The sequence below is a fragment of the Clavelina lepadiformis genome, chromosome 1 (genome assembly GCF_947623445.1).
Source record: "Clavelina lepadiformis chromosome 1, kaClaLepa1.1, whole genome shotgun sequence".
In the NCBI taxonomy this organism is placed as follows: domain Eukaryota; kingdom Metazoa; phylum Chordata; class Ascidiacea; order Aplousobranchia; family Clavelinidae; genus Clavelina; species Clavelina lepadiformis.
In genome coordinates this window covers 24,805,061-24,830,193 of record NC_135240.1, presented here as the reverse complement: position 1 = coordinate 24,830,193, position 25,133 = coordinate 24,805,061, and the positions used below count along the sequence as shown (strand labels likewise).

The 25,133-nt window shown below is 38.6% G+C and overlaps 1 protein-coding gene across 3 annotated transcripts; it reads left to right on the top strand.

Annotated features, from left to right (window-relative positions):
* On the top strand, positions 1 to 24,614 carry LOC143471380 (E3 ubiquitin-protein ligase UBR5-like). Of its 3 annotated transcripts, none has more exons than XM_076969902.1 (56): positions 1 to 153; positions 323 to 558; positions 751 to 1,091; positions 1,252 to 1,381; positions 1,590 to 1,719; positions 1,890 to 2,026; positions 2,279 to 2,352; positions 2,492 to 2,632; positions 2,866 to 3,064; positions 3,942 to 4,057; positions 4,228 to 4,405; positions 4,565 to 4,619; positions 4,769 to 4,904; positions 5,129 to 5,305; positions 5,532 to 5,694; positions 5,835 to 5,905; positions 6,109 to 6,257; positions 6,526 to 6,664; positions 6,930 to 7,101; positions 7,745 to 7,916; positions 8,135 to 8,204; positions 8,302 to 8,386; positions 8,969 to 9,170; positions 9,392 to 9,534; positions 9,675 to 9,835; positions 10,024 to 10,115; positions 10,291 to 10,462; positions 10,597 to 10,766; positions 11,055 to 11,239; positions 11,489 to 11,760; positions 12,050 to 12,219; positions 12,307 to 12,355; positions 12,550 to 12,795; positions 12,993 to 13,112; positions 13,284 to 13,438; positions 13,712 to 13,854; positions 14,051 to 14,271; positions 14,451 to 14,613; positions 14,686 to 14,768; positions 14,985 to 15,199; positions 15,417 to 15,630; positions 15,846 to 16,049; positions 16,301 to 16,496; positions 16,855 to 16,949; positions 17,026 to 17,166; positions 17,289 to 17,462; positions 17,810 to 18,035; positions 18,330 to 18,485; positions 18,659 to 18,775; positions 19,016 to 19,246; positions 19,400 to 19,620; positions 20,705 to 20,860; positions 21,329 to 21,445; positions 22,159 to 22,309; positions 23,145 to 23,382; positions 24,385 to 24,614. In XM_076969902.1, exons 1-56 carry the CDS (start codon positions 59 to 61, stop codon positions 24,443 to 24,445), a joined length of 8,826 nt encoding a protein of 2,941 aa, XP_076826017.1. In that variant the 5' UTR covers positions 1 to 58; the 3' UTR covers positions 24,446 to 24,614. The 3 variants fall into 3 exon arrangements, with proteins under 3 accessions (XP_076826017.1, XP_076826009.1, XP_076825982.1); XM_076969894.1 differs by having other exon boundaries at positions 13,712 to 13,884; positions 15,846 to 16,037; XM_076969867.1 differs by having other exon boundaries at positions 13,712 to 13,884.
* Positions 24,615 to 25,133: the final 519 nt, after the last annotated feature.

Here is a 25,133-nt window from a genome sequence, read left to right as displayed (position 1 = left end):
TTAACTTTGATTCACTTTTTAAGTGAGCCTGTTTTAGGCTCAGGTTTTGTGTTAGGAAATGAAACCACATGTCTCAAATATTCGTTTTATTGTTCAACCATTGGCGAAGACAAATCAAACTGATTTTGTAGAAGAAGAAAAATTTCAGGAAAAGTAAGCAAAAGCTTCTCCTTGAACGTATGTATATTTTTTTTAGCTTAAGGAAGAAATAGTTCAGTTTTTACAGTCAGCAAGATACTACAATTTGGGGACCTTTGGATACCTATTTACTGTGATATAGACTGTATATGATATACACTGTATGTGTGTTTTAAATTTTCAGACTCCTACGTTTATCGGAAAGTGCCTTTTCAACGTATTCTAGCGATGTTTCGCCAACATTAAAACTCTTGCAAGAAAATGTGATTAAAGACTGTGCAGTTGGTCCAGCACACTTAGCTTTTCTCCTGGATGATGGCAGAGTTTGCAGAACATCGTACACAGTTTCCACAAAGTCTGCTAATGCCCAGAAGTTACCAGACGAATCTTATAAAGATAAACAATCTGGATCCAAATCGGGTATATATATATATATAGTCTTGTATTTTGTTGACCGAAAATTGAGACCAAACTTTTCAGATTGACCATTTTGCTTATGTTTCAATGCTTTGTAGATGGCGCAGTTGAGCTAAGTCAAATATTTAATTTTTTCATAATAAGGATTTGCAGAAGCGTGCTTATTGTTTCGAATAATAAATTTTCACTTTACAGAAAGTAGATCATCCAAACTTTTACGAGCTTGCAGCAGTCATGTGAACCCATACAACATGGACTTCCTTGGTGTGGCTGGATCTGGCTCATGGAGTAGGTGGGGAAATCGGATCGGGGTCATCAGATCATCTTCATCCAATTCAGGAACTGCCAGTTCTACGTCTGCTCGGAAGACTACGAGGCCGTCTAATGCTAGTTCTGGTGATAATGTCACTGGATCTGGTATAAGACTCGTTAGGGCAGGTCAGATGCGAGGTCGTAACCTTCCTTTGCTCTCTGGAGGTCAAAGAGTGATGGTACCGGCTTCACATGTGCCTGAAGAATTGATAAATCAAGTGCAGGTGAATCATAGAATCAATGCAAAAACTTCAACACTCAAATATGCATGTACTTAAATGTAATGTAAACATTTAATATAAATGTCATAGCTTTTGAAAGTAATTTTTTGCAAACAAGAGCTTTTTTGATACAATGGTTATCTGCATTTGCTTATATTTTCAGGGAGTTTTGCAGGGAAAGTCTAGGTCTGTTATTGTAAGGGAATTGCAGAGAACTAACTTAGATGTTAATCTTGCCGTAAACAATTTGCTGAGTCGGGATGACGAAGACAATGATGACTTAGATGATGGAGGTAAGTAATATTGTTATTAGCGAACTTCGCAAATATGTCTTCTCATTTCTTCTTTTTGACCTTCAGTCCTCACACCTCGAATGATTTAGTTCCTGGATTATTAATTAAAATAATGTTTTGAAAGTGTTATCATGATAACACTTAGCAACTCTCCTATCACCACGTGCTAGAGTTTTACTTATCAATGGAAAGTTTTGTTGTCCACCAGTGAGCGATTACATTCCTGGAGAAGAGCTGATGTCATTACTAGATGGAGGAGGGCAACCTGGCGAGCATCCTCGAGTTGTGATTGATGCTGACACTATGCTTGCTGAGGATTTACTCGGATACACATTGAGGTTGTTTTGGTTCAGCTCTTAGTAGTGAATACTTATTAGTGATTATAAAACTATCTGGCTTTCTACCATGCTTGTATGTCCCATTTGCATGTTTGTTTCACCCCTCTTATTCACTTTTTTAACTAATTACTTTCCCTGCTGTAAGTTTTGTGAACTTGATTTTTATGCAGCCGTGCTCCATCAAATCGAAATCTGGGTGCGCCACCTGGTGACAAGGATGACGGTGATGATACCATGTCTCGTTATGGAAATTCGCAATGGAGTGATCAACTCAAGAATTCAGATGGTTCTTCTAAATCAAAACCTGGTTGGTAATTTTGATTTTTTTCATCCTGCAGCTGTGCTTACATATTTTTTAGATTGTCTGTTTGTGTTTTTTTATTTGAGAGTTCTTGACTTAGTTGTTTTATTTGTGTTCTAACATGACTTTTTTTTCAAAAACAATATTAAAGGCTACTAAGCATCTAGAAACAAAGAAACAAGTCTGTTTTTTTTCCTTTGTGCATTCAGACTGCTTTATGATATTAAAAACTCGTAATGTCCATTTTATTTTCGTCAGGCGGTTGTGAATGCTTGTTGGGTGACGAGCTTCAGTGGTGGACTGAAGAAGACGGAACACCAGTAAAGTTCAAGGTATTATTGCGGCTTGTTGTTTAAATCTCTGTAAATTGTTACTTACTTCTTGTATGTTAATGCTTGCTTATTTTGCAAGTGCTCAGTGATGCTAACTTGTTACCTGTTTATGGTGCACTTAATATTTTCTGTACTTCAGCTTGTTGGAGCAATGTACAGTGACTTGGTAGCTGTCGATTTAAACGGAAAGCTTCGCCAGTGGAAATGGGTTTGTAAGGTGCCACACAGAGGAGCGACTTTTCACTCTCGATCGACGTCGCTGAAGCTTGATAACGAGAAGGTAAAAATCACATAAAATCTGAAAAACTTGTAACTTCAACCGAGAACTGATATATAATTATATATCTGGACAATAAAAATAATAGTCTTCTACTTTGTGACAATGAACATCACTTGCCGAAACATAGCAGCAGCATCATGCTGTACAGATTATATCAAACTCTGACTGTACAATGTACAAATATAAGTGTTCAGCTTCTAGTGCGATTAAAATGGTAATATTTCATTAATTAGATTGCACTTCTTTCCGCTTGCTCAATACAAGCATCTGTGGTGACAGAGGAGGGATGTGTTTCAACGTGGATGGATGATAGTGTGGCCAAGCATACGATGTCTCTGGACTTGCCCTGCTTTGTCTCAGAACCTATCAAAACTGAACGAGCAAAGTGTCTTCACGTCTGTTCACTTTACTCCGTTGTACTGACCGATTTGGGTTAGTATTTTTCATAAAAAATATTGCCTTTATTATGTGCGTCTGACGGCTGACGATTTCACTTGTTTGTAGAGGTGTCAAAATCTACTTTAGGAATCGGATTCTATTTGACTTTCAAAGTAAATAAATGTTGTAGATAAATAAATTATTATTGAATGAGGATCAAATTATGCGCAAACAGTTAACACATGTTGGATTTGAGTTTTTGTAGTTTATCCAAGTTATCTGGGCATAAATGCTTGCATTGTTTCAATGAAGCTAGAAAAAACTGCATCCTACCACTGTTGTGTCACACCATTGCGTTTCTTCTAGTGGGTTAGATGTGAAATTTTATACAACTGCTTACTTCTTTCAGGGGTTGGCGTAACAATGCTGTTTCATCAATTTTTGTTAAATGGTTGTTTTGAACATTGTACAGTTATGTCAGTTGAATTTTGAATGTTTAGTAAATTTTGATGATTTGTGATAAACTTTTAAATTTTGGGATTATGTCAATGATTTTATGAATGTCAGTGAATGTCAATTCCCTGGAATTCCCTGAAAACACGAATTGCATTTAAATATTATTGATCAGCAGCAACAGTCATCCTCAATATTCAGCTCTAGCAAAACCTTTACTTGGATATGTGCTATGCAGTTACGACGCAAAGTATCTGGGGAACTTCTGTGATTTTCGGCACATTGCCTAAAATATCAAAACTTATTGCCAGATAACTGTTTGAAATTGCTACGTTAATCTTCTTATGAAACCAGAGCCTAGATGAGGAGATTTGTTATAAGTACAACATCTGTGCAAAATGTTTGCTCCGTCTTGGAGTTGACCGGTCAACAACTGGTTTATTCTTCGGTTTGTAACTTATTTTTTTCTTCATCTCAGGACGTTTATATTGGTGGGGTGTATTGCCGTTTAACCAACGAAAGAAGATTCTAGAGAAATCACAAAACACTCTGCAGCAAAACGCCGACAAAGATTCAGATTCCAGCAATGCTGAGGCACGTCGTATTTGAAGGCTTCATTACTTTTTGTACCTTTACAATCATTTGTTATGCAAAATGTAAAAACACAATTGTGATCTTGAATACAATGCTGAGATGTACAAATATTATTGACATATTATTTCATTGCAAATAGTATTTCATGTGGAAAATTTAATGTTTCACAGTTGGTAGTTGGAAGCCAGGTATGTCTTCGTAATTTCCCGATATATCATGCCGGTGCGATTGCTATAAATGTTGCCAATGGGACACCAAAAGTTGGTCGATTGTTACAATCCGTGTGGAATCTGGAAAAGAAAAGTTCTTTTCAAATTTTAACATCAAAATCAACTGAGCATAAGACTGGTAAGACAGTGGTGTTTTGTTAGGGTTTGATTTTAGTATCCTTTAGAGAACTGGTTTCTGCTACAAAATAGATAAATATTGCGATTGTCAGAGTAGCTTATGTCACTAGCTTTCACAATGCGGTGAGGTAAAATATTATATAATCTTACATGCACACAGAAACAAATACTTCTCTCGATTCAAATGGAAATGTGACAAGTATGGTGGATTCAGCGTAAGTCTAACTTTATTCTTGTGCATTTTTATTATCCTTTGCTTAATGACTCCTACCTGTTGTTTAAAAAATATTGCTTCTCAAGAATGCAGCTATTCAATGACACATCACTTTTTTAATCAAAGAATTTATGCTTGTTGTTGTGACAGCGCAAACTCAAATAAAAGAAAGCGGTCGTTTGATGACGACGAATCAGAGGACTTGGACGTAGAAGAAGATTGGGAGCTGAAGGAAGTTGTTTTTGTTGAAGACGTTCGTTCTGTGCCAGTTGGCCGAGTAACTAAGGTTGGGATAATATCTCTGACAACGCTGTCTGTGTTACTTGTTGTGTAGTTTATTTCTTCATGACTACTTTAGCTATTTTATACAGGTCAGAATACGAATAAATAAAAAAGCTTCAGTAATTCTTCCCAATGGTTAAAACACTTTTACTCATGTTTTGTGTCACAATGTCTTTAGTGTAATTTGTTATGTTTAGTTCCTGATTTTCATCGTGTTAAAACTTGCAGGTTGATAAAAGCATCGTGGCCGTGTATTTCTCGAACGATCAACAAAAAGCAACAGAAGAAGACGCTACAACCAACTTGAACTCGTGCAGACTCTTGCATAAAGATGACGTCGTAGTTATGAAATCAAATGCACCACGTGTGCTAGATTGCATACAGAAGACACCCAGAAGACTGCAAGTACGATTATTTCACATTCACTTGGTATAGGTCATGGCACTGCATTGTTATTGTTATTCTTTTTTCTATATTTAATTGTCAAATGGTAAATAAACGGTGTTTGAAATTTTTACTTTTATCGGGTGTTTGTTTTTTTAAAAAAATTGTATGAAATCCTCAGATCTAAGCCTTTACAGTTTACAGTAGTAAAAGTAAATATCAGGATAAAATCATTGCTTTTTATTAGTTTGATTCTCGTCTGAAATTGCACTGTGTGAATGCCATGGAGAGTGGTGTTGGTGCCATAGCGAGTACAAGCAGTGGAAAACTTACCTGTTTCAAACTCAGTTTAAATTCCGGAAAAATGACATCTCAAAGGAGATTCCCAACAAAGCCAGAGTCATTCTATGGTAATAATTGTCACAAATGTTAAGACTATGTTATTGTGTTATGTATGTATGTTAGACTATGTATGTTAATGTTATTTTTATTTAACATTTGTAAATTTTTTACAATTTTTAATTCATTTTGAATTGAACTTTCTTCTAAGCTAACAAAGAAAATGAAGAGGGATGTTCAAGCAAGACCCCAAAGACGTGCAAGTTACTGAATTGTGGACGAGTAAGTCAGTCAGTCAGTTTTTGCTCCAGCACACCTGCTGCTTGATTTAGTGACTTGACTTAATAGTTCTGGTTTAGTGCTGTCTACCGAATACTTTCTGTGCTGTTGTGTGTTAAGCGCACCAAGTAACCATGCTTTGAGTGTACGTATTTGTTAATGTACATGTTTACTTGAATAATTGAAAGCGTAATTGTTTATTACAGGCCAGTCCCATGCTTCTGCAAGATTATAATGCCATGCTCTACCCTTTAATTGCCGATGAAAATGGGGGAATAAAAGATCCGATTTGGGCCGATCTTCCACCTTTATTTGCCTCCGGAATGGGCATTTTTGCTGATTCTTCTGGAAATAGGTGAAATGAGTTTGAAATGTGGTCTTACTCGCACCATCATGTAAATTTTAACTGATTCTGCATCATTGTAGTAAAATATAGAAGCAAATGCATCTTCATTTACTCATTTTTTTCCATCTATTAAAGTTTTTAGCTCTAATAAGATAACAGATTAATTACATGAATAACAATTACAATACTCCGCTACTGTTTCAGCCACAGTGCATTTGCAATATACATAATGTGTATAATATGCGAAACTGTCAAGTTTGTAATTTATTCACCACAGACACACTGTGAGTGTGTTGGCGTTTCAAAGTCAGCTTTTAATGCCGCTTGTGATGAGACGAGATATAAAAGGATTCGAAACACTCGTATCAAGTGCTGAAGAAAGCAAAAATGTTGCCTGGACTGATGTCTTCTATCAAGTAATGCTTAGTTTTGGAGTTAAACAAATAGAATTAAATTAGTGCCACCACTTAAGTACGTAAATTAAAAAAAATCAGGTTAATGAGCATAAGTGCACTTCCTGTCCCACTTGTTGCATATCGTGTTTTATTTTTACATATAACTTGTTGCAATTGAAATGGGGAAAATATTTTTTCACCTTTTGTTGTAGCTTAAATATATGAACGTTAAATATGAGTTGACAATCCGGCATTTACTACTGGTTTGTATTTCCTTTTCCCAAAGTCCCTGTGCAACGAGAGGTGCGATGGGCAACGCAACATCCTCCACATGTGCATTGAGATGACAATCCCATCTTCCAACAAGGAGCAGAAAGATGATGAAAAGATCAAAGAGGAGAGAAGCAAGCTCCTTGCTTCCTCTTTCAAAACTAAAAAAGAATTAAATACAGAATCAAGTTCGAAGCATTTTTCTTATTGCGTACTAGCGTATCATTAGTGTCTAAATACGTAGCTAGTGTAACTGGAAGCTTGGTTACGTAATTTACGCACCACACCGTCACCACCACCATAAGTCTTTTTTGTAGGTTAGATACTACGTCGACAAACATACAATACGCAATTAATCTGGGGAAATGTTTGTCGGAAGATAAGTCTGATCAACTGAAATTAGAGTAAAAAAATTTGTTTATTTTTCAACTTGCATTTATGACATAAAACAACTAAAATTTTTTTACTGTTACTGTAGTTGATCAGACATATCTCTCGACAAACATTTCCCCAAATTAATTGCGTATTGTATCTTTGTCGACGTAGTATCTGACCTACAAAAAAGCGTGTGTCGAACGAGATTCCTCTTGTGCTTTATGCGGTAAGACTGTAATTTTAATGGTATCATCACCATACATTTTACACTTGATTTATTTTTAGTAACTGTATATAATATCCAGGTTTTACTTAAGACTATTTGGCCTTAGCGATTAAGGATCTTGATGACCCTAACTTGCACTAGTATCTGTATCACTAGCAGTATCAGGATAATGGTAATACAAATAACATCGAGATGAACTTGATTGTAATCTGTTATTCTTTAATAATCAGCCTCATCATCCCAGTCCTCATCATCAACCATCTCAACCCCTTCACCAAGCACCAGCTCTCAGTTTATGTCTTCCTGGGAGAGGATGAATGCAGTGAACGCGATAGCAAATGCTGTTACGTTTGCCAAGAATACTCCCAAACCTCAGACCTCTCCCGTCCGTCCTGTTGATGGGTAATTGTTTCATCAGTCTAAGTGTGGACTAGCTGTTGTTTTGGATGTTGTTACAAATGACGTCTTGTTCTAATTTAACAAACGTTTATTATTATATTTGTTCTGTTTCCGCCATTTAATAGAGCTTAGGAGCAGGAAACGCAAACTTTATTTTTTTGTCCAAATGTCTTTTGTTTTAGTTGTTTCAATTTTAAAAATGATAAAATCTTTCATTGTAGATCTTCATCATCAAGAACAGCTTCATCGCAACCTCCACCTTATGACGTCTTTCGCCTGATTCCTTTCTCGGTGAGTTCAATCACTCTTTGTCAAGCACTTTTGTCTAACAATGTTGGAGCTTCCAGGCCCACTTTGATGTCCTTAACTTGTTTTGTTTTTCTTTCAGGACGGCTACCATCCTCCAGCCAGTCCTCTCGCCAGTCCTGTGTCATCCTGGCCTCCTGATCCTCCATATGCAGATGCGGACATGGGTGATTATATTTTCATTCACAGATATTTGCTTGTTTGGGCTAAAATATATAATTTAAACTGTGTAAATATTGAGAAATGCAAATGCATGTTGGTCATATATATTTGTATATTGTCGATTTTTTGAGCAGCCGTGTTTCACAGAACTGCTTTGTAAAACCCAAAATTATGTCTCGCTTGTAATTGGGGCTGTACATCGAATTACTTATAACACCTTACAAAGTTGAAATTAGTTTCTGTGAAAAACAGAATGTACTGGAAACTTTTGTTGAACAGTTGGTTGAACTTTTCGGTAAAACTAGTCTGAGTTGGCGATAAGCATAAAGAAAAGTTGACAGTATACTATAGTGTGCAAGCAAAAGAACAAAAGCCTTTAACTGGGTCGCTGACAACCTCTGTAGGCTCGATATAGCTGTATATAGAAAGCTGTATATAGAAACTAGCAATATATATATATATATATATACAATTATATATATCTTCGCGTCACCACAGAATGATGACTGCAAATAAGCTGATTGTTAGTTTTTTGGACTCTAGTTGTTTGAGTTCTGATTGTTTCATCTTTTTGTTTTTCCATGCAGAAGCAGAGGAAGGGATGAATTTATCAATGTCTGGCAGCCAGAAGAAGAAGAATCTCGAGAAGTCTTCCAGCCAACTCGGTGGATGGAGCGAAGTGTCGGGAGTAAAAGATCGGGGAAGTCGAGCGGATGCTTTGGAAATCCTCAAGCTGATCTGCAAGTCCAACTGCACAGAACCATACTTGAAAAAATTACTGTCTCACAAGTAATAGCAAATGTAGATAGTTATCTTGCAACATTGGATAATTTAATTGATAAGTATCTTAATTAAACGATAAAAAATATTTTTGTTTTCTGGAGGCACTTCATTGATAGTTTTTTCGTGCAGTTCACAGGCAATGAAATGTAACGAGCAAGTTACGTTTTCGCCGTAGTGTAAACCCACCGGATGCTTGTATAGTGTATAAGGTTCAGTTTATTCGACAGAGACTCATCAGGCTATACACCTTTCATGTTTGCCGTTGCACATCGAGCATATCCTGCTGCTCTCATCATATTCAAGGCCGCCTTGAACCTGACTATGGAGACGTGCTGTGGGAAGAACAAAGAAACAAAAGAAAATAATCAAAGTAATATCTCCAATTGCTTCCATACGGATTTGTTGAATACCACCTGTGTTATACAGTGGGGTGTTAAGAACAATATACAGATGTTTTGTGATCGTTTTTAATCCATTAAATGCTCTTGGAATTACTTCAACGTTGTCTAGATTACACATTCTCCGAGTTCTCGCTCAACGAAGTGGAGCAGAAAGAGCTTCAGACGATGATCTACCCGTCTGATTCAGACGCGGATGACAACCCTTTGTATATGCTTTGTTGCAATGATACTTGTAGTTTTACTTGGACTGGCGTCGAACACATCAACCAGGTTTCTTATTTGCTGTTGGCTTCATGTTGTAAACTTGTGATTGCTTGTTTTATAAGCTTTTAACTATGACAAGGATAAGGTCACTTTCTGCATTGGATCTGAGGCAAAAGTCTAATAAAGGCATTTTAGGTTTAATCAATTTTTTTGCTCGCTATCTTAATATCTTTTGTCCCTTCACTTTATTGCAGAATATTTTTGAATGTCTCACGTGTGGCTTGACGGAAAGATTATGTTGCTGTACAGAATGTGCGATGGTTTGCCATAAGGGACATGACTGCAAGTGAGTAACTGCATTATAACCATCGTTCTTATCAAACCTTTACCAAAATATCTTAATATGAACCAAGCCCAAGACAATGTTTTTCAGATTTTAAAAGCAGTGTGTGGTGATATGCATACCTAAGTTAGTTTTGTCGCTAGAAACCTAAAAAAAAAATTTCTTTCTGCTAATTTAGATTGAAAAAAACAAGCCCCACTGCTTACTGTGACTGCTGGGAAAAGTGCGCTTGCAAGACTCTTGTTGAAGGAGATAACACGGATCGCATGTCATTGCTTCGAATGCTTTTAGCCACCTCAAGCTTGTATGAGGAATATAATTCCAGTGGCCAGCACATCGTGCAATTTCTGGTACGACCAGCTGTCTAGACTTGGTTTTTAATGGAAATAAAGTCAGGAAATATCATCTTTACTGTGGCTTTTAGTTGTTGTGCATTGTAAGATTTCTGTGGAACCAGTCTTGTTTAAAACTCATTTTTACGTAGGTTCAAACTGTCGCTCGCCAATGCGAAGAGCAACGTCAGTATCGGCCGACTTCACGCTCTGCACGAATGTCAACGTCATCGCTTCGTTCTCGTGTTTCGAGAATGTCTGCCAAATTTGCATCACAAGGAAGTGAACATGATACACCTGAGCATGACCTTCGACCTCCGCAGTAAGTGTGAATATTTTTGTTTCTTTCATTGTATATTTCTTGTGGTTTATGAAAATGGCAATTTTTAATCTTCTTAGACAAGCTTATTGCTCTTTTCATGTGTAACATGTAGATCAAGTAAACGTGAAAAAGTTATGTTAACCTTTTAAAACATGGTCCGATATGAAGGAATTTAATTAGTGTTTTATCAGATGCAAATGAGAATGAAGTTTTCAAAACTGCATGTGCTGCTAGCATCTGTCTACTTTTTGCGGAGCACCGATAGCATAAGCATCGTGTTTTACTCAGGTTTTGTCGAGAAGCCTTGCTGCAAATGCTCAGTGACTGGAATGCTGTTTACTCCCTGCTCATGGGCGGCTTCAAGGGTCGTCGTGACAACCTTTCAATGAGCTCTCGTTTAGATGGGAGGGAGCACTCTTCCAGCTTTGCTACCCTCCACCCTGAAGATGAGGATGTAATAGCTAAACAAAGTGGTGGGAATTACTCCGTAATTCAGTTGTTTGTCTGTCAATGCACGTCATTTTAAATTGATTAGTTTTAAGCTGACTGACTGGCATTTTGCATTTTTTTCAAGTATTTAATAATTACAATTTTTACGTCAAGAGTTATAAAATCAGTTTGCTTTCCTTGCTCATGAATGGCTCATTGGCCCAAGCTTACAGGCAAAATTGCCTCATTATATTGTGGCATTAAGTCTTTATCTTTATTTCTTGTTTATGTAGGCACTATAAGACTGGATATGTTTACCCACACGCTCATTGTCAAGTGTTCGGGTGCTGAATACCTCGATCGTCTGCTCGAGACTTTAATACACACGGTGCAAGCAACGAAGCATAAAAATCACAAAGAAGGAGTGATGATGGCGCAGAGATTTCTCCGTTCGGTCATCAGAGTTTTTGTCATCCTCACTGCTCAATCCACCCCGGATAAGCTGGCTTCGAGGGCAACACTCTACAACCAACCGGCAGTTTCAAAATGCAGAAGAGTGTTCATGGTAACATTAACCACTCAAGATCTTAAATATTCATTAATTTGACTACATTAAACTTAACTGCTTTCTATTTTGTGATATTAACCGCTATGATAAGTGGTCAAATGTGGGTAGGTTAAATTGTTCTGGAAATTGTTTTTGGTTCAGTATTTCAAGTTGCTCGAGTTTATCAAACTATGTAGTGGTTGCTTTTCTATTGCGTTGTTTTTATAGGCTTCCCAATACTATAAGTTCCAATTCTGTAGTTAACTTAGTACTTTAACAATTAACCCTATTGCGTATGTTTAACTAGGCTCTGATAACGTTATCAGTTGAGGAGCTGTGTGAGGTAGCAGAGTCTTTAATCGCCCCGGTTCGAATGGGTGTAGCCAGGCCCACCACTCCTTATATGCTAGGTGCCACTAATGCTGATGTTATAAATGGAAGCACTGCCACGTTTTCCAGACTTCCTTTCCCGCCAAGGTATCAATAGTTACAGTTACAAAAAATACTAATTGGGTTGATTTTATGGAGATTTTAGCTTTGTAAATAAAATGCTTCTTTCCAAAGGAATGATGCCTCTGATGACGATGATGATGGAAAGGACACAAGTAGACAGGTGCCATTGTTAATTTAAGTCGACTTTGCTCGACTAGCTGAAATCACATACGACTCGGCGTTGTTATTAACTGATAATGACACCTACTTTCAAATGTCTGCACTTTTCCACTGAAAACGAGCTAAAAATTGACTTCCTATTTGCCTGTATTAGTTGACAACAGTTTTAAATCCTTATCTTACAACTATGTCTAGGCCAAAACATCCAAGGTTCGCAAACGAAATAAGCATTCTTCAAGATATCGGAGGTTGAGTTCACGGCGTGCCCACAGGAATCAGGAGTCAGAGGTGAGAAGTCAAGAGGTCAATGATGAAGAATCGGTCGACCTGGTGGTGGTATCACAAGACACACAACCCGTGGATGATGAGTCGGTCGACATACCGTTAACGTCAAACGAGAACCAGGGTGCTGAAGAAGAGAGACAATTCAACCTCTACCCAGTGCGTTGAAACTCTCTCATATTTAGGAAGACTTTAATTCTGTTCTGATCTTACTGCTTCATTCCTGGTATCATTTTTCTGACGTGTTTTTTTATCGTACAGATCTAGAAATGGTAATTTGTACGTGTCTCCAAGTACATACTACAGGTTACCTCAGGTTAGGTTATGCCGAGTATCAACTGCCTCTTCCTTTTCAGACTGGAGGAGATGGAAATGAGCCGGATGTTGTGGAAGACGAGTCAGACATGGATCTCACTGATCTCGACCTTAACATTGAGAGCGAAAGTGATATTATGGACAGCGATGGAAGCGAATCGGTTCGTTAGCAACTACAAAACACTATCTTACTAGTGGTACAGTAGCAAAAGTTTGTCGAACAATATAATGAGTGTGAGCAACATACTCGTTATGAAAAGTTCTTTAAACTTTGATCAATCTACAGTGCTAAAAGTTTTGTTTTTATTGTTAATATTAACTCTTCCTGGCAGGGCACTGTATTCGCGAGTGGTTCCTTCACATATGAAGAGGATGATGACACCAAGACTCTTGATGGAAGATCCCTGCCTGATCGTCAGAAGGTCACAAAACATGATGATGAAGACACCGATTCAGATCACTGGCAGGATGAAGTAAATCTGGAAAGGTAGTTTGGAAATTTTTTTTTAGTAATTTTGTGTTTTGTTCTAATCCTCATTAACTTTGCTCACCTCCATCAACTTGTACTTTTAACCATTTTGAACTGGGAACTGTTCCCATAACTTGGCCACACATTGAACTTTTTTTTTATAAGTTGTACCGGTAATCTTATTTATTGGTTGTCAGTAGTGCATAGTTAGTGACATGTTAATAATTGTCATAGCACTAACCGTATCAATAACTTATCTTCATGGCCACAATTGTTTTCACCGACTTTCAGGCGATCAACCAGGGAGCAACGAGCTAAGGCCCGTCAGCAACCTCACACCATGCAATGGGCAATGGGTACAAGCTCAATGATTCCCATTAAAGGGGTTTCTGGTGGGGCAAGACCTCCAAATGATGGGTTGGGAACAAATCCGGGTAATCCTGGCGTTTCAGGATTTAGTGCTGGTTAGAAGTGTTCTACCGTTCTGTTTTGTGTGACCTGCTTTAAGCTGTTTTATTTTCAGATAACAAAGGAATAATTTACTACCGATTAGAAGTAGCGTTAAAGCCATTTGTATTGGCTTCTGTTGTACCCTTTTCAAGTGGAATTGAAAGTGGTGTTGTTATTTAGTTTGGATGAACAACACACGTAACTACGTTCACCAAAAGCGACCAAAGCACGCTGCTGCTGATGAAATACGAATGAGTTCTTTGTCTGTAACTAAAGCCCAACTTTCAAGATTGTTTGCTACCTGCATTAGGGAAATCACCCATCTGCTTACCACTCTCAGAAGAGGGGATTATCTTACGGAAATTCCCACTCTTTCCACAGTCTTGGAAATTTCTTATAAGGTAATTCAGAGATAACAATCATGGTGGGATTTTTGAATCCTTTCAATCATCAAATCGTTTAAAGTTTTTTCTCCAAATCTTTCTAAAAATCTGTTGTTCTGTTGGAACATTTATTCATATTTTGTGAAACTTATTAAGAAAACAGTGACAGGTCATAAAGATTTAACCATCTCCCATAGGATTCAAAATTTCTGAGCAATTTTGTCCAACGCTTCATGAGGACAACGTGGACCTGGTTGTTGACGATTGTTGAGTCGACCGAATGTCAACTTCGGTACGGACAAGTGCTTTCCATGGCATCCAGCCCGTCTCACCTTGAGCATCCTCATCACAAACGCAGGGGTGAGATGTTCGGAAACCATGAACAAAGACATGATTTTTATGTAGTTACTTATCTCTATCTTATTTTCACAGCAAGTGGTGCACCTCATCGACCAAGAGATGCTTCTCGAGGTCATGGTAGTCTCAGTACAAGTGAAGATATCGCTGCCAGACAGGTATATGTATTGTAAAGCTTTGTTTAAACTACTCACCTGACAACATGTTATCATTTCAATAAAATAGTTTAATGTACTTTTTATCGTTCCTATGCCGGAACATTAGGCAATAAATTGTTTCTATTTCAGTTGGTCATTGACGGCTTTTCTCACTTCCCTGCCCGTTATCTCCATATTTTGAATAGTTTTAAAACTTAATCGCTTGCAATTTTTTAGGACTTTCTATCCTATATCCTCTCCTTGATGCGTTCCCATAGCAACGAGCATTCTGATCTGCTTCCTATCGTGGATGTGTCATCGCTGAAGCATATTGCTTATGTCCTCGATGCTTACATTTATTACTTGAGGGCGCTATCAGATAACGAACTGGATGACGATGCAAAGAAGGAAGCAGCTGCATCGAGACTACAGAACATGTCGCTCGATATTGGGTGACTGAATCATTTTAATAAATTGCTCTGAAACAAAGAAAAATATTTTAAAAATCCAGCTTAACAATTTAATTGGCAATGGTGAAAAGGCATATTGGTTGCAAAGCAAAGTATAATTGGCATTTCGTTACTATCTTTCTAATTTCCGCCATAAATTATACTTTAATGCATCAGAGTATAATAATATGCCTCTTAATTTTTGCATATTCCTTCGTAGCTATGACAACAGTGATAATGAAGAAGAAGATGAGGAATACATGAGTTGTCACGAGGATTTGTATTCTGTCGCGCTTCAGTCTGATCCAGTCAAGCCCGGAGCTCACGTGATCAGTGATGCGGACATGAGTACATTTTCTCAATCATTGTCGTCATTTTTTCGTCGCTCAGAATCTATGACTTTTCTGGGATGTGCCGATCCAAATGCATTTGAGGTGACATAACTTTGTTACTGACCTCACTTCGGTTTTCTCTTTTTTATTTCTCACTTGAGTTTTCTACTTTTTACGTGGAATGCTTCTCAATAAGAATTAGGTTTGGTTGAATGTTAGCGACTAAAGTGCTGTAAATGCAATTAATGCTTCGGAAGGGTTACGAGAAGACTTTACTTTTACTAAATTTGTAGTTTGCATTTTCCGTTTTTATGTAGGTTCCGCTCGCGGTAGCTCTTCCACTTGCGGAGAAACCTCATCTTCTGCAGCCTTCATCCAGGAAGGAGGAGTTGTTCGGCCGACCAAGGATGGATGACAACAGTAGCTCTCTTGGATCACTGTCCATGGGTGTTTCAAGGAGGATGAATGCTGCTGATAGGAGTAAGAAAGATGAAGTGGAAAAGAAGCAGGTAGATGCAGTCGTAAGTGATCTTTCTTCGGCTTAATTAGAATTTGGAGAAGGAGTAAAATTTAAGTCAAGGTTTTAAAGATTTTTAGGGTTAGGCTAAAAGTTGATTTTGGGAATTATTAGTAATTTAAGGTTCATGAAAAGTTTTTTCTTTTGAAGTTTACCTCACAGACTCAAGACAGTATATTGATGTCATTTAATGATTATTTTCGAATTTTACTTGGGAACGAAATTTTAATTCAAATATTGTCACTGCTGTTTCAGCCTGCAATTACTGAGCCAAGGATGCCACTAAAAGAACAAGTCGTTGATGGGAAAGAAGAGCCACCTGAATCTCCAACTGTTCAGGATTTATCAAAAACTGCTCCTTCGACAGAATATGCCACAACAAAGAAACCAACAGAGGAAATGGAAACAGAACCAGTCGATCTTGCAACGAAACATGTTGCACCAACAGAAGGTTGGTTGTTGTGACTTTATTTGCAAATGAATATTTTCCTACAGTGACATTGCCTAGGATACATAAGTTTACTGTTGACCATTGGCAAGTTGTTACAATCTGTGTATGTTGTCCATCATATCAAAAAGAAACTCGTGTGTTTGCTTATGAATATATAACTATTTGTTTTTTGTGGAATATTATTTTTAAAGCAAATTAGGCTGTTGCAAAGTTACTTAATGAAAGCAAAGTTGTGGGGTGTTTAAATATTTTTTTACAAATCCCTGAAAGCCCCTTCTGTAGCCCAGGCACTTGGGGCCGGGATCGCTGTATTATGTAATCTTCCAAAGTTTCTTTCAATTCCTTTTTAATCATTTAGAAGTTGCTGTTGAAACCCCACCACCCGCTGTGACAGTTACAGTTGCTGATGATGTTTCAACCGATGTTGCGTCGTGTTCAACTATGGCTTCAGAGGTTTGAGAAAAACTGACTTGTCGTTTCTCGAGTGGATTTTCGTACGGTTGCAATAATTGTTTTTTAAATCTTGTAGAACAACATCAGTGATGAAATCGTCTGTGCCCATAAAGTCCTCGGAAAATGTCGCTTAACCTTGGAATTGTTCAGCAGGATATTTCTCGACACTGTTGGCGCTGAGCCAAAGTCAATCCTCTATGAACTCGGGGGATTTGAGGTGATGAAATTTGGTTGATGACATAGACACATTATGTAGGATTGACGTAATAACGTACATATGATTGGAAAATGCTATTTTTAAAAGCCATGCATGCAGAGAACTCGTTTTCCCTCCTTCAGGTTCGCGAGACAAAATTTCGCAAGGAAATGGAAAGGCTGCGAACCTCGCAGACGACAGATCTTCAGTTGAACGTGGAGAGAGGTAGATCGCTCCTCATCCAACAAACCTTCAAGCATCTCAACCAACATGCTAAAAGAAAGGCAGGATCCTCGCAGCCCTTGGCAGTGCTTAGAGTAAGTTCCCGATTACATTTCACTGTAGAATGGAGCGCACATGTTTGCATGCGGCTGCATGTTAATACTGTAAGCATTTTAGTCGCTCGTTTTAACTTTTGATGGAGTTAGACACAATGGGACAATCAAACTTTTATCACCGATTGCAGAGTGTCTTAAATCTCTGCTACGATTCATATTATTGTGGTTTACATTCTGTGCAACAGCCAAACACTCAACACTAGTATCGAGATACCAAATTGACCGACACCTGAAAGTCTTAAACTTTCAGGTGTCGGTCAATTTGAGATGTCAGAAGACACAGAAGTTTTACTTCAATTTTATCGCATTTTTCAACCGTCACGCAGGTTAAAGTTTTGTTTGAGAATGAACCAGGGGAAGGCACCGGGGTGGCAAGGAGTTTCTACACCGCCATATCCGAAGCTCTTCTCTCGTCTGAGCGTCTCCCGTCGCTGGAAGGCTTGCTACCCGGAAGCAGCTCTTCCACTTCAAGGAAGGCGGCATCGATGCATCACTCGCTCGTCGCTCGACTTTGTAAAAGAGAGAGAGAGAGAGAAGATAGAGCAAGAGGAGGTGAGAGAGTTTGTGATAAGACAAATGAAAGTGAAAAAGGTTTTCAACATTTGGAATCACATCAAAATAGCGAGTCAAACGTCATAATTTATGGGATTTGTTAAAACTGTGATGGAAACCAAGACTTTGTAGGAGAAAAAACACCTCATTGATATGAATAAAATATACGTTTTCTATAAATTTTAAAATTAGTTACAGACTGCTGTAAAGTATACAGATAGTGACATTTTCTTATCATCGTAATGTATTTACCTTGTCGTAATACTATCAGCCATCTCACCCCCTTTCTTGCAGGGACTACATCGGCAACCAACTCGGGGAGTAGGAACATCAATCTTCGATCTTTCCTCACCGCCAGGTACAGAGAATTCTCCGCCGGGGCCCGTCGTAGCGGTTCCGAGTCGTTGTCGATCTCTGCTTCCCCCTATGTCAAGTGGTCACCAGGCAGAGGTAAGTTACTGATCACGTTCATGGCCAGAAGCATGGGATAAACAGAATCGGGTTCATGGACAACGTCCTGTTATTCCATCTCCGTGGACACTTACAGAGAAACTTGTTGGTGGTCAACATTCAGGCATTGTTAAATATTGCTTTTATTATTTTTTTTTTCGACTTCTGTGCAGCTCGGAGCAACCAGTATTCGATGGATCGCAGCAAGCAAGCGATCGGCGATCGTCTCTACCCGAAAGTGGTAACGTTCCACTCTGGGTGGGCCGCCAAAATCACCGGAATGTTACTTGGTCAGTGTTGGCTTCAGCCGAAAATTAATATGTTGCATGATTAAATTTAATGGCAAATCACTAAACCTTTTCCAAGACATATCCACTTCCTTCATTACACCATACTACTACCAGTACATGTTTAATTCTTTCATAACGCTAAACTAACTCCATCTTTTTTATTTTTGTGTTGTGTCATTATCTAAAATTATGTCGGTCATTGCGCACTCCAGCAATTTATCACTTTTTTCAATTTCTTAGAGCTCCCAGCCTACGAGCTCCTCCACCTCCTGAGGAATGAGCACACGCTCCAGAATCGTGTAAACGAAGCTGTCGAGCTACTCACGTCCAGTAATTATGAGTCGGATCAACAGGAGTCGGCCGACAGACGTGACAGCAGCAGCAGTGAGGCCGGAACCGCAACAGGGGAATCCCGGGACGAAAGTGCTAAGACTTCGGATGAAAAAGACACAAAGGATTCTGTTGGAAAAGGTGACCTGTGCCGACTTTTTACCATTTTTTACTGCAAAGTATTGCTAAAAAATAGTCACTGTTGCAACTGTTATTATTTTAATAAGTGAATTTGGGTGGATGATTTTTTATACTATTTTCGTCTTAATTTAAAAATGTGACTTCTTACATCAGATGAAGATCGTTCTAGCGAAGAAAATGATGGTGGCCCAGCACTTTTCTACCAACCTGGTAAGCGTGGCGTGTATGCCGTGGCATCGTGGGGTGACGCCACAGACGCCAGGTTTAACGCTTATCGCAACGTGGGAAGGATCATAGGATTGTGTCTCCTGCAAAATGAGCTCTGCCCTTTGCCCTTGTGTCGTCACGTACTAAAGGTTATTTTGGGGCGAAAGGTCAGTGTCACACTTGTCTGTCATATTGTATGGTTTTTTTTGGATCAGAGTGCAGATGAGCGCTCTTACATCACAATGCACATAGAAGATAAGCTGATTTACATAGTCAGGCAGCAGCAAGTCAAGAAACATGTCTACATTTGTGCTTTCTGTCGTTAATCCCATATTTGTATCAATGTGGAATTCGAATGTAAAAATTGAAGTCAATGACTTCAAAAGTCGTTCACAAAATGACCTACATTGAGCGTAAATTTATAACGGCAGCTAGGTTCACTGCTTTATTATGATTTAGTACCAAATTCGTACCGAGGTGCGAAGTACTTTGGCTATGGAAACATTATGGATTTGACGGTTCTTGGTTGAAACTAAGCCTATATGGTTTGCTGCTGTTCGTAGTAAACTTTTTAATTGGAACAAATTAATTTGGTTACTAGTGTTTTAGTTTATCAGATTATCATCAAAATTTTAACCTAAGTGTTTGACAGTCCTCTTTGTCGAATGCTTAAATATCGCTGAAATGGATCAAGTCGACTTGGCTCGATTTTTAAAGACATCTCACGTTTAACTGAACTAACCTTCAGGCGCGACAAAGAAAACAAGCACGGTGTAATATCGGCCACGAACAATCATTAATTTTCGTGGTAGATATCTTTCGAGGGAGGGTGCTGTTTACTGAAAATTGCCTTTGTGACCACAATAAAGTTCTTGCCTTCGAATTCCGCGCTTGCTGTTACCTGTTATCTGTTATATCTGCTTTGAACTGAACACAGACGTTTATAACCGCTTTTGTTTACCACAAGCCTTCTGTGATCTCACGTCAAAACACGCTATTCATTGAAATTTATGTGAGCCCATGAAGCTCTTCTTTCGCGATATTTACTTTCCTGCTTTGCTCTGTGTCGTAATAAATTAGAATTGTGAGCTCCATGCGCCATCTATCTTGACGTAGAAAGTAAGCAACTGAACTTCACCAAAGTGGCGCAATTGAAAGTAACTTTTTCATTTAGTTGGAACAATTCAAAAATCGTAAGTTACCGGAAAACATATGTAACAGAAACTTTTATGACGTAATAATATTATTTAGATCCACTGGCACGACCTTGCATTTTTCGATCCGACTCTATACGAGAGCTTGCGACAGTTGGTCCTGGATGTAGAGTCCGGTGTTGGCGATGAAGTCCTGGAAGATCTGGATCTGAACTTCACCGTCGATCCGCCGAACGAAGAGGGAGGCCAACAGGTAGGTGGCGCTCGAGAGTAGTCTTTTGCTTTTCTGACTCTTCATGGATTTGCAAACAAGCAAATAACAAAATTAATCTTAATCCATAACAAGCGAACATTTCAAAGTCGTGCTTAGAACTTTTTTTAGAAACTACCCGTAAGCATTCAATTACTGTGCATGCTCAGCTGTGAAGGATAATCGGTTCATCTGTGTTTTATGCTGTTAGGTGGTCTCACATAACTTTCGTAATTTTAACTAGGTTTGGAATTGCAAACCCTTCTAATGTAATTCCGCGATAAAAAATTAATTTCGTTTTGCAAGCTATAATCTGCAACCAGGAGCGGCTCTGATTAACCATATTTGCTCTGATTGTGTAAAGATAGAATGATTTTTAGCCGATATACGAACGTTGGCTTAGCTAGAAATAACTGTTTGGAAAGTGTTCAACTACTACTTGGTTTTGCCTGACCAACTTTCTATCACCAGGTTGAGCTTCTTCCAGATGGGAGTTCTATTTCCGTTACCAGGGATAACCTGCTCGATTATGTGCGTCGCTACGCCCTCCAGCGGATGGTGGGATGCTGCAGAAAGCAACTGGAAAAGGTGAGAAGGACTTGACATAAATTGTAAAGTTTCAAAAGTTTTCTAAATTTTATTGCTAAAAGAAAACGAATCTTGTTCAACCAGTTTCGAAACCCTCAAAAGTCAATCGCAAAGTTGCACATGGGCGTAGGACACCCTTGTTAAAACGAGTTGTTTTGCAAACTCGTGGCATTAACCTTCTATACATAACGACGTGATATGTTCGAATTGTTTTGCTAAGTGCGACAGTGTAATTCCCCTTTGAACAGATGAGCGAGCAATTTTCACATAAAAACCATGTTAAAATGGGTTTGGCATTAAACATAAAAAGGCCAACCAACAAAATTGGTGCATTTCATGGCGATAAGTGACCTTCTAGCGGAGCCACCTGTTACAACTCTCAGCCGTGAACAGATGCATTTCGAGGTCTTCGATATAATTAAGGTCACTCGTACCCGTGTTAAACTTGAGCCAAATTTGTTGAATATTAAGGGATTACATGTAACCTAATTATAGCTTCGTGAAAAAAGCAAGCTTTAAAGTGTTGAAAGTATGCCGAGAATTTTGTTATCTAACGTCCCCTCAAGGTCTGTTCTTGGTATCAAGATATCCGGTACAGCCTACAGTTGTTGTCTGGGATCAGTTTAAATTAATCTTAGTACAAATACTGGATAAAAATACGTTACCTGGCACCCTTTAATACACCAAAATAACCATTCTTGTGTATTACGCAGTTACGTCAAGGCGTTTATGACGTGTTGCCGAGGTCAGCCATGCAGAACCTCACCGCAGAAGACCTTCGTTTATTGGTCAATGGCTGCGGTAATGTGGACGTGCACACCTTGATCAGTTATACCCTGTTCAACGATGAGAGCGGAAAGACTGGTGAGTGGTTATTTTTGAGTGGTTACATTGTGCGGTTGACTGTGGAATGCCTGCTACCAGTAGCGGAGTTGTACGGCGCACTGCCGCTAAAATATCGCCGCGAGTGAAATTCCAGATCGACCAACTTGTTTTCAGTTTTTTATCGCTTTAGCGAGGTCAATGCTGTTACTTTAATTTATCGCGATCATTAATCGGCATCGGTTTACCCGGTGGCCAAATATGATCCTGGCATTTTGCTTAGTATTAAAATAAATAAATAAAACTTTGTTTCGACTAAGTACGTACTAAATATAGCACAATAGAAGGGTTTATAATAAAATCTTACTATATGCGACAGTTTGCGCCCACGTAATTGGCAATTTAATGCCTGCATACGCATGTTCTTTCAAATTTTTGATAGAATGTTTTTTTCATGTTTTACTATTATTGTTGATGAGATGTATTTTTACGCTACTTTAAATAGCATTTTCGCGGTACAAGTAATGGGGCCACGACCCAAACCGTTTGGCTTTTTTTGGTTGCGACTACAGTTTCAGGTTGTTTCCACCGGAACAGTAGATGTTAAAATCGTAGTAAATAAAATTTGCAAAAATATGTTACATTTTAAAAATACGAGTTGCGAAAACTTGTCAACCATTGCAACTGCAGGTCACATGTTAATAATACATCGAAAATTTGGCGGAATCGTTTCGGTTCAGTACGAAATTTTTGAGGACAATTTATCAGCACGCAAAAGCAATGCAACAAATTTTTCGTTACATAATTTACCGTAACAAGCGAAACTAACCAAATAACTGATGAAAAAGTGCGTTTAAACAAACATTTTTAACTCCAGGTGCCTCCACCGAAAAGTTGACTCAGTTTAAGCGCTGGTTCTGGGCGGTTGTTGATCGCTTCAACTCCTCCGAGAGACAGGAGCTTCTTTACTTCTGGACCGGATCACCTGCTCTTCCTGCCAGCGAGGACGGATTTCAACCGATGCCAACCATCACCATCCGTCCTCCTGATGATCATCATCTTCCCACCGCCAACACCTGCATCTCCCGGCTTTACGTGCCTCTGTATTCCACCAAGTAAGTGTTGACGCATGCGGCCATTTTTGATATAGATAATGGTCGCCGTGATTACTTTAAAGGTCAGTGAGTTTGAACTATTTAGTTGAAAATTATCGTAACGAAAGTGTTAGAAGTTAGATCATCGAGACGTTACAAGAGTTTTACGCTTGTAGTTTAAATTTCAACACTGCCTGTGTCTTGTTTGCGTTTCTTCGAACGTGACATTTTGCATTCGCCTTTGTTCCAACCGGTTTTTGAGTTCCTTGAAACAGAGTAAAATATCGATTAAATGCTCCCCACGCTTGAGATGCCCACGGCAGTTGGTCAGTTGTTATCTTTTTTCGTGTTTTCATTGCACAAACTCAACACAGCTGACTCACAACACCTGATTTTATTTTATTTGCTTTTGCTAACCTGGTAAACGCGATATGGATCATAACGCGGTACCCGTTTGTTCTGTGGTGACGACAACTGCGACAACCCTGTCACGGTTTCCCTCACGCCGACAAAGCGCTTGCTTCTTTCCATTCAAGATGACCTTGATTTTAGCACTTTTATGCAATAGGCTGGCTTGCTTGTGACTTACCTACAGTGCTGGTGACAAAGTCCTGTTTGTTATGATGAAGAATTATGTCGCGATGGAGATTTGTTAATACAGAAGACGTTGATATTAATAAACAGGATGTGGTATACATAGCCTAGGATTGTAGCTTATAGCTATAGGAAGATTTATTACATTGCTACTTAGTACACCAGGCATTGTACTGTAAGGAAAGAAGTTTATCGGAAATTTCTTGAGACAACATACTTCCATTTGTTAAAAGCAACTGACTTTTAATAAAATTCTCAGTAAGATTGCGAGGAAGAAATTAAATGGAATTAAAATTGAAATTGAAATAAAATTTCATTTTTAAAACATCGGGTCATCGGCTTCTAATTATACTTGGGCCTTGCTGCCACGAAATTGTAGTTAAAGCTGTCCTGCCCGTGAGCCAAAATAACTTTGTAATATTTTTTCAGGCAAATTCTGAAACAGAAACTGTCCATCGCGATAAAGACAAAGAACTTCGGGTTCGTATAAAGAAAGGATTTCATGGAAATCATCGGTTTCTTGACGCCTTTAATCAACTTCAAGACCTATTTGGCGCTTTGGAACAGTGTGCTGCTCTTTGTAACATAGCATTCAAACGAACCTAACGCCTACGTGGTGTTTGTGACAAAATAAACCAGTTTGAACTGTCACCCATGCACATTGTGTTGAGTCTTTTCGTCAGAGCAGCTTTAAGACACCTGACACTTTTAGGGGCCAGGTTTGCGGCAACGTTTGTATTTTAGATCGGTGGTTAATTTATTCAAGTCACGACCGGTCTGTATTACTATGCCCGGGGCAGCTCGGTTCTTGCTGCATTATCTTCTCCGTGGCCGAGCGGTTTTCCTTGTGGCCTATTTGGAGCTTAACATGGCAATTTCGGATGAGTAAAAATATGTGATTATATTGGGCTATGTTGGAGGCTTTTTTAACGCTAGACTTTGCAGTACCGTCATAAAATAATACTTTGGGCATTTAAAACTCTTGGAAAACATGTATTTTTTTCAACAACAGAAATACAGTGGGTCGAACGGGGACCAAAACTTTTTGACAGCTGGCCAAAAAAATCGACGTTTGTCTACTCCTACCCAAATGAGTGAAGCCCAAAACAGTTCACTCATCAAAAAACGCCTTGAAATGAAATGTATTCTCATGTTTAAGCGTAGGCCTACTAAAATTG

Bases quoted from the DNA above. Each gene is read 5' to 3' on its own strand.
- LOC143471380 (XM_076969867.1), top strand. From the start codon at position 59: ATGAAACCACATGTCTCAAATATTCGTTTTATTGTTCAACCATTGGCG. The intron at 19,247-19,399 runs GTGACCTGTGCC...TTCTTACATCAG, and splicing joins AAAGGATTCTGTTGGAAAAG to ATGAAGATCGTTCTAGCGAA. The intron at 20,861-21,328 runs GTAGGTGGCGCT...TTCTATCACCAG, and splicing joins ACGAAGAGGGAGGCCAACAG to GTTGAGCTTCTTCCAGATGG.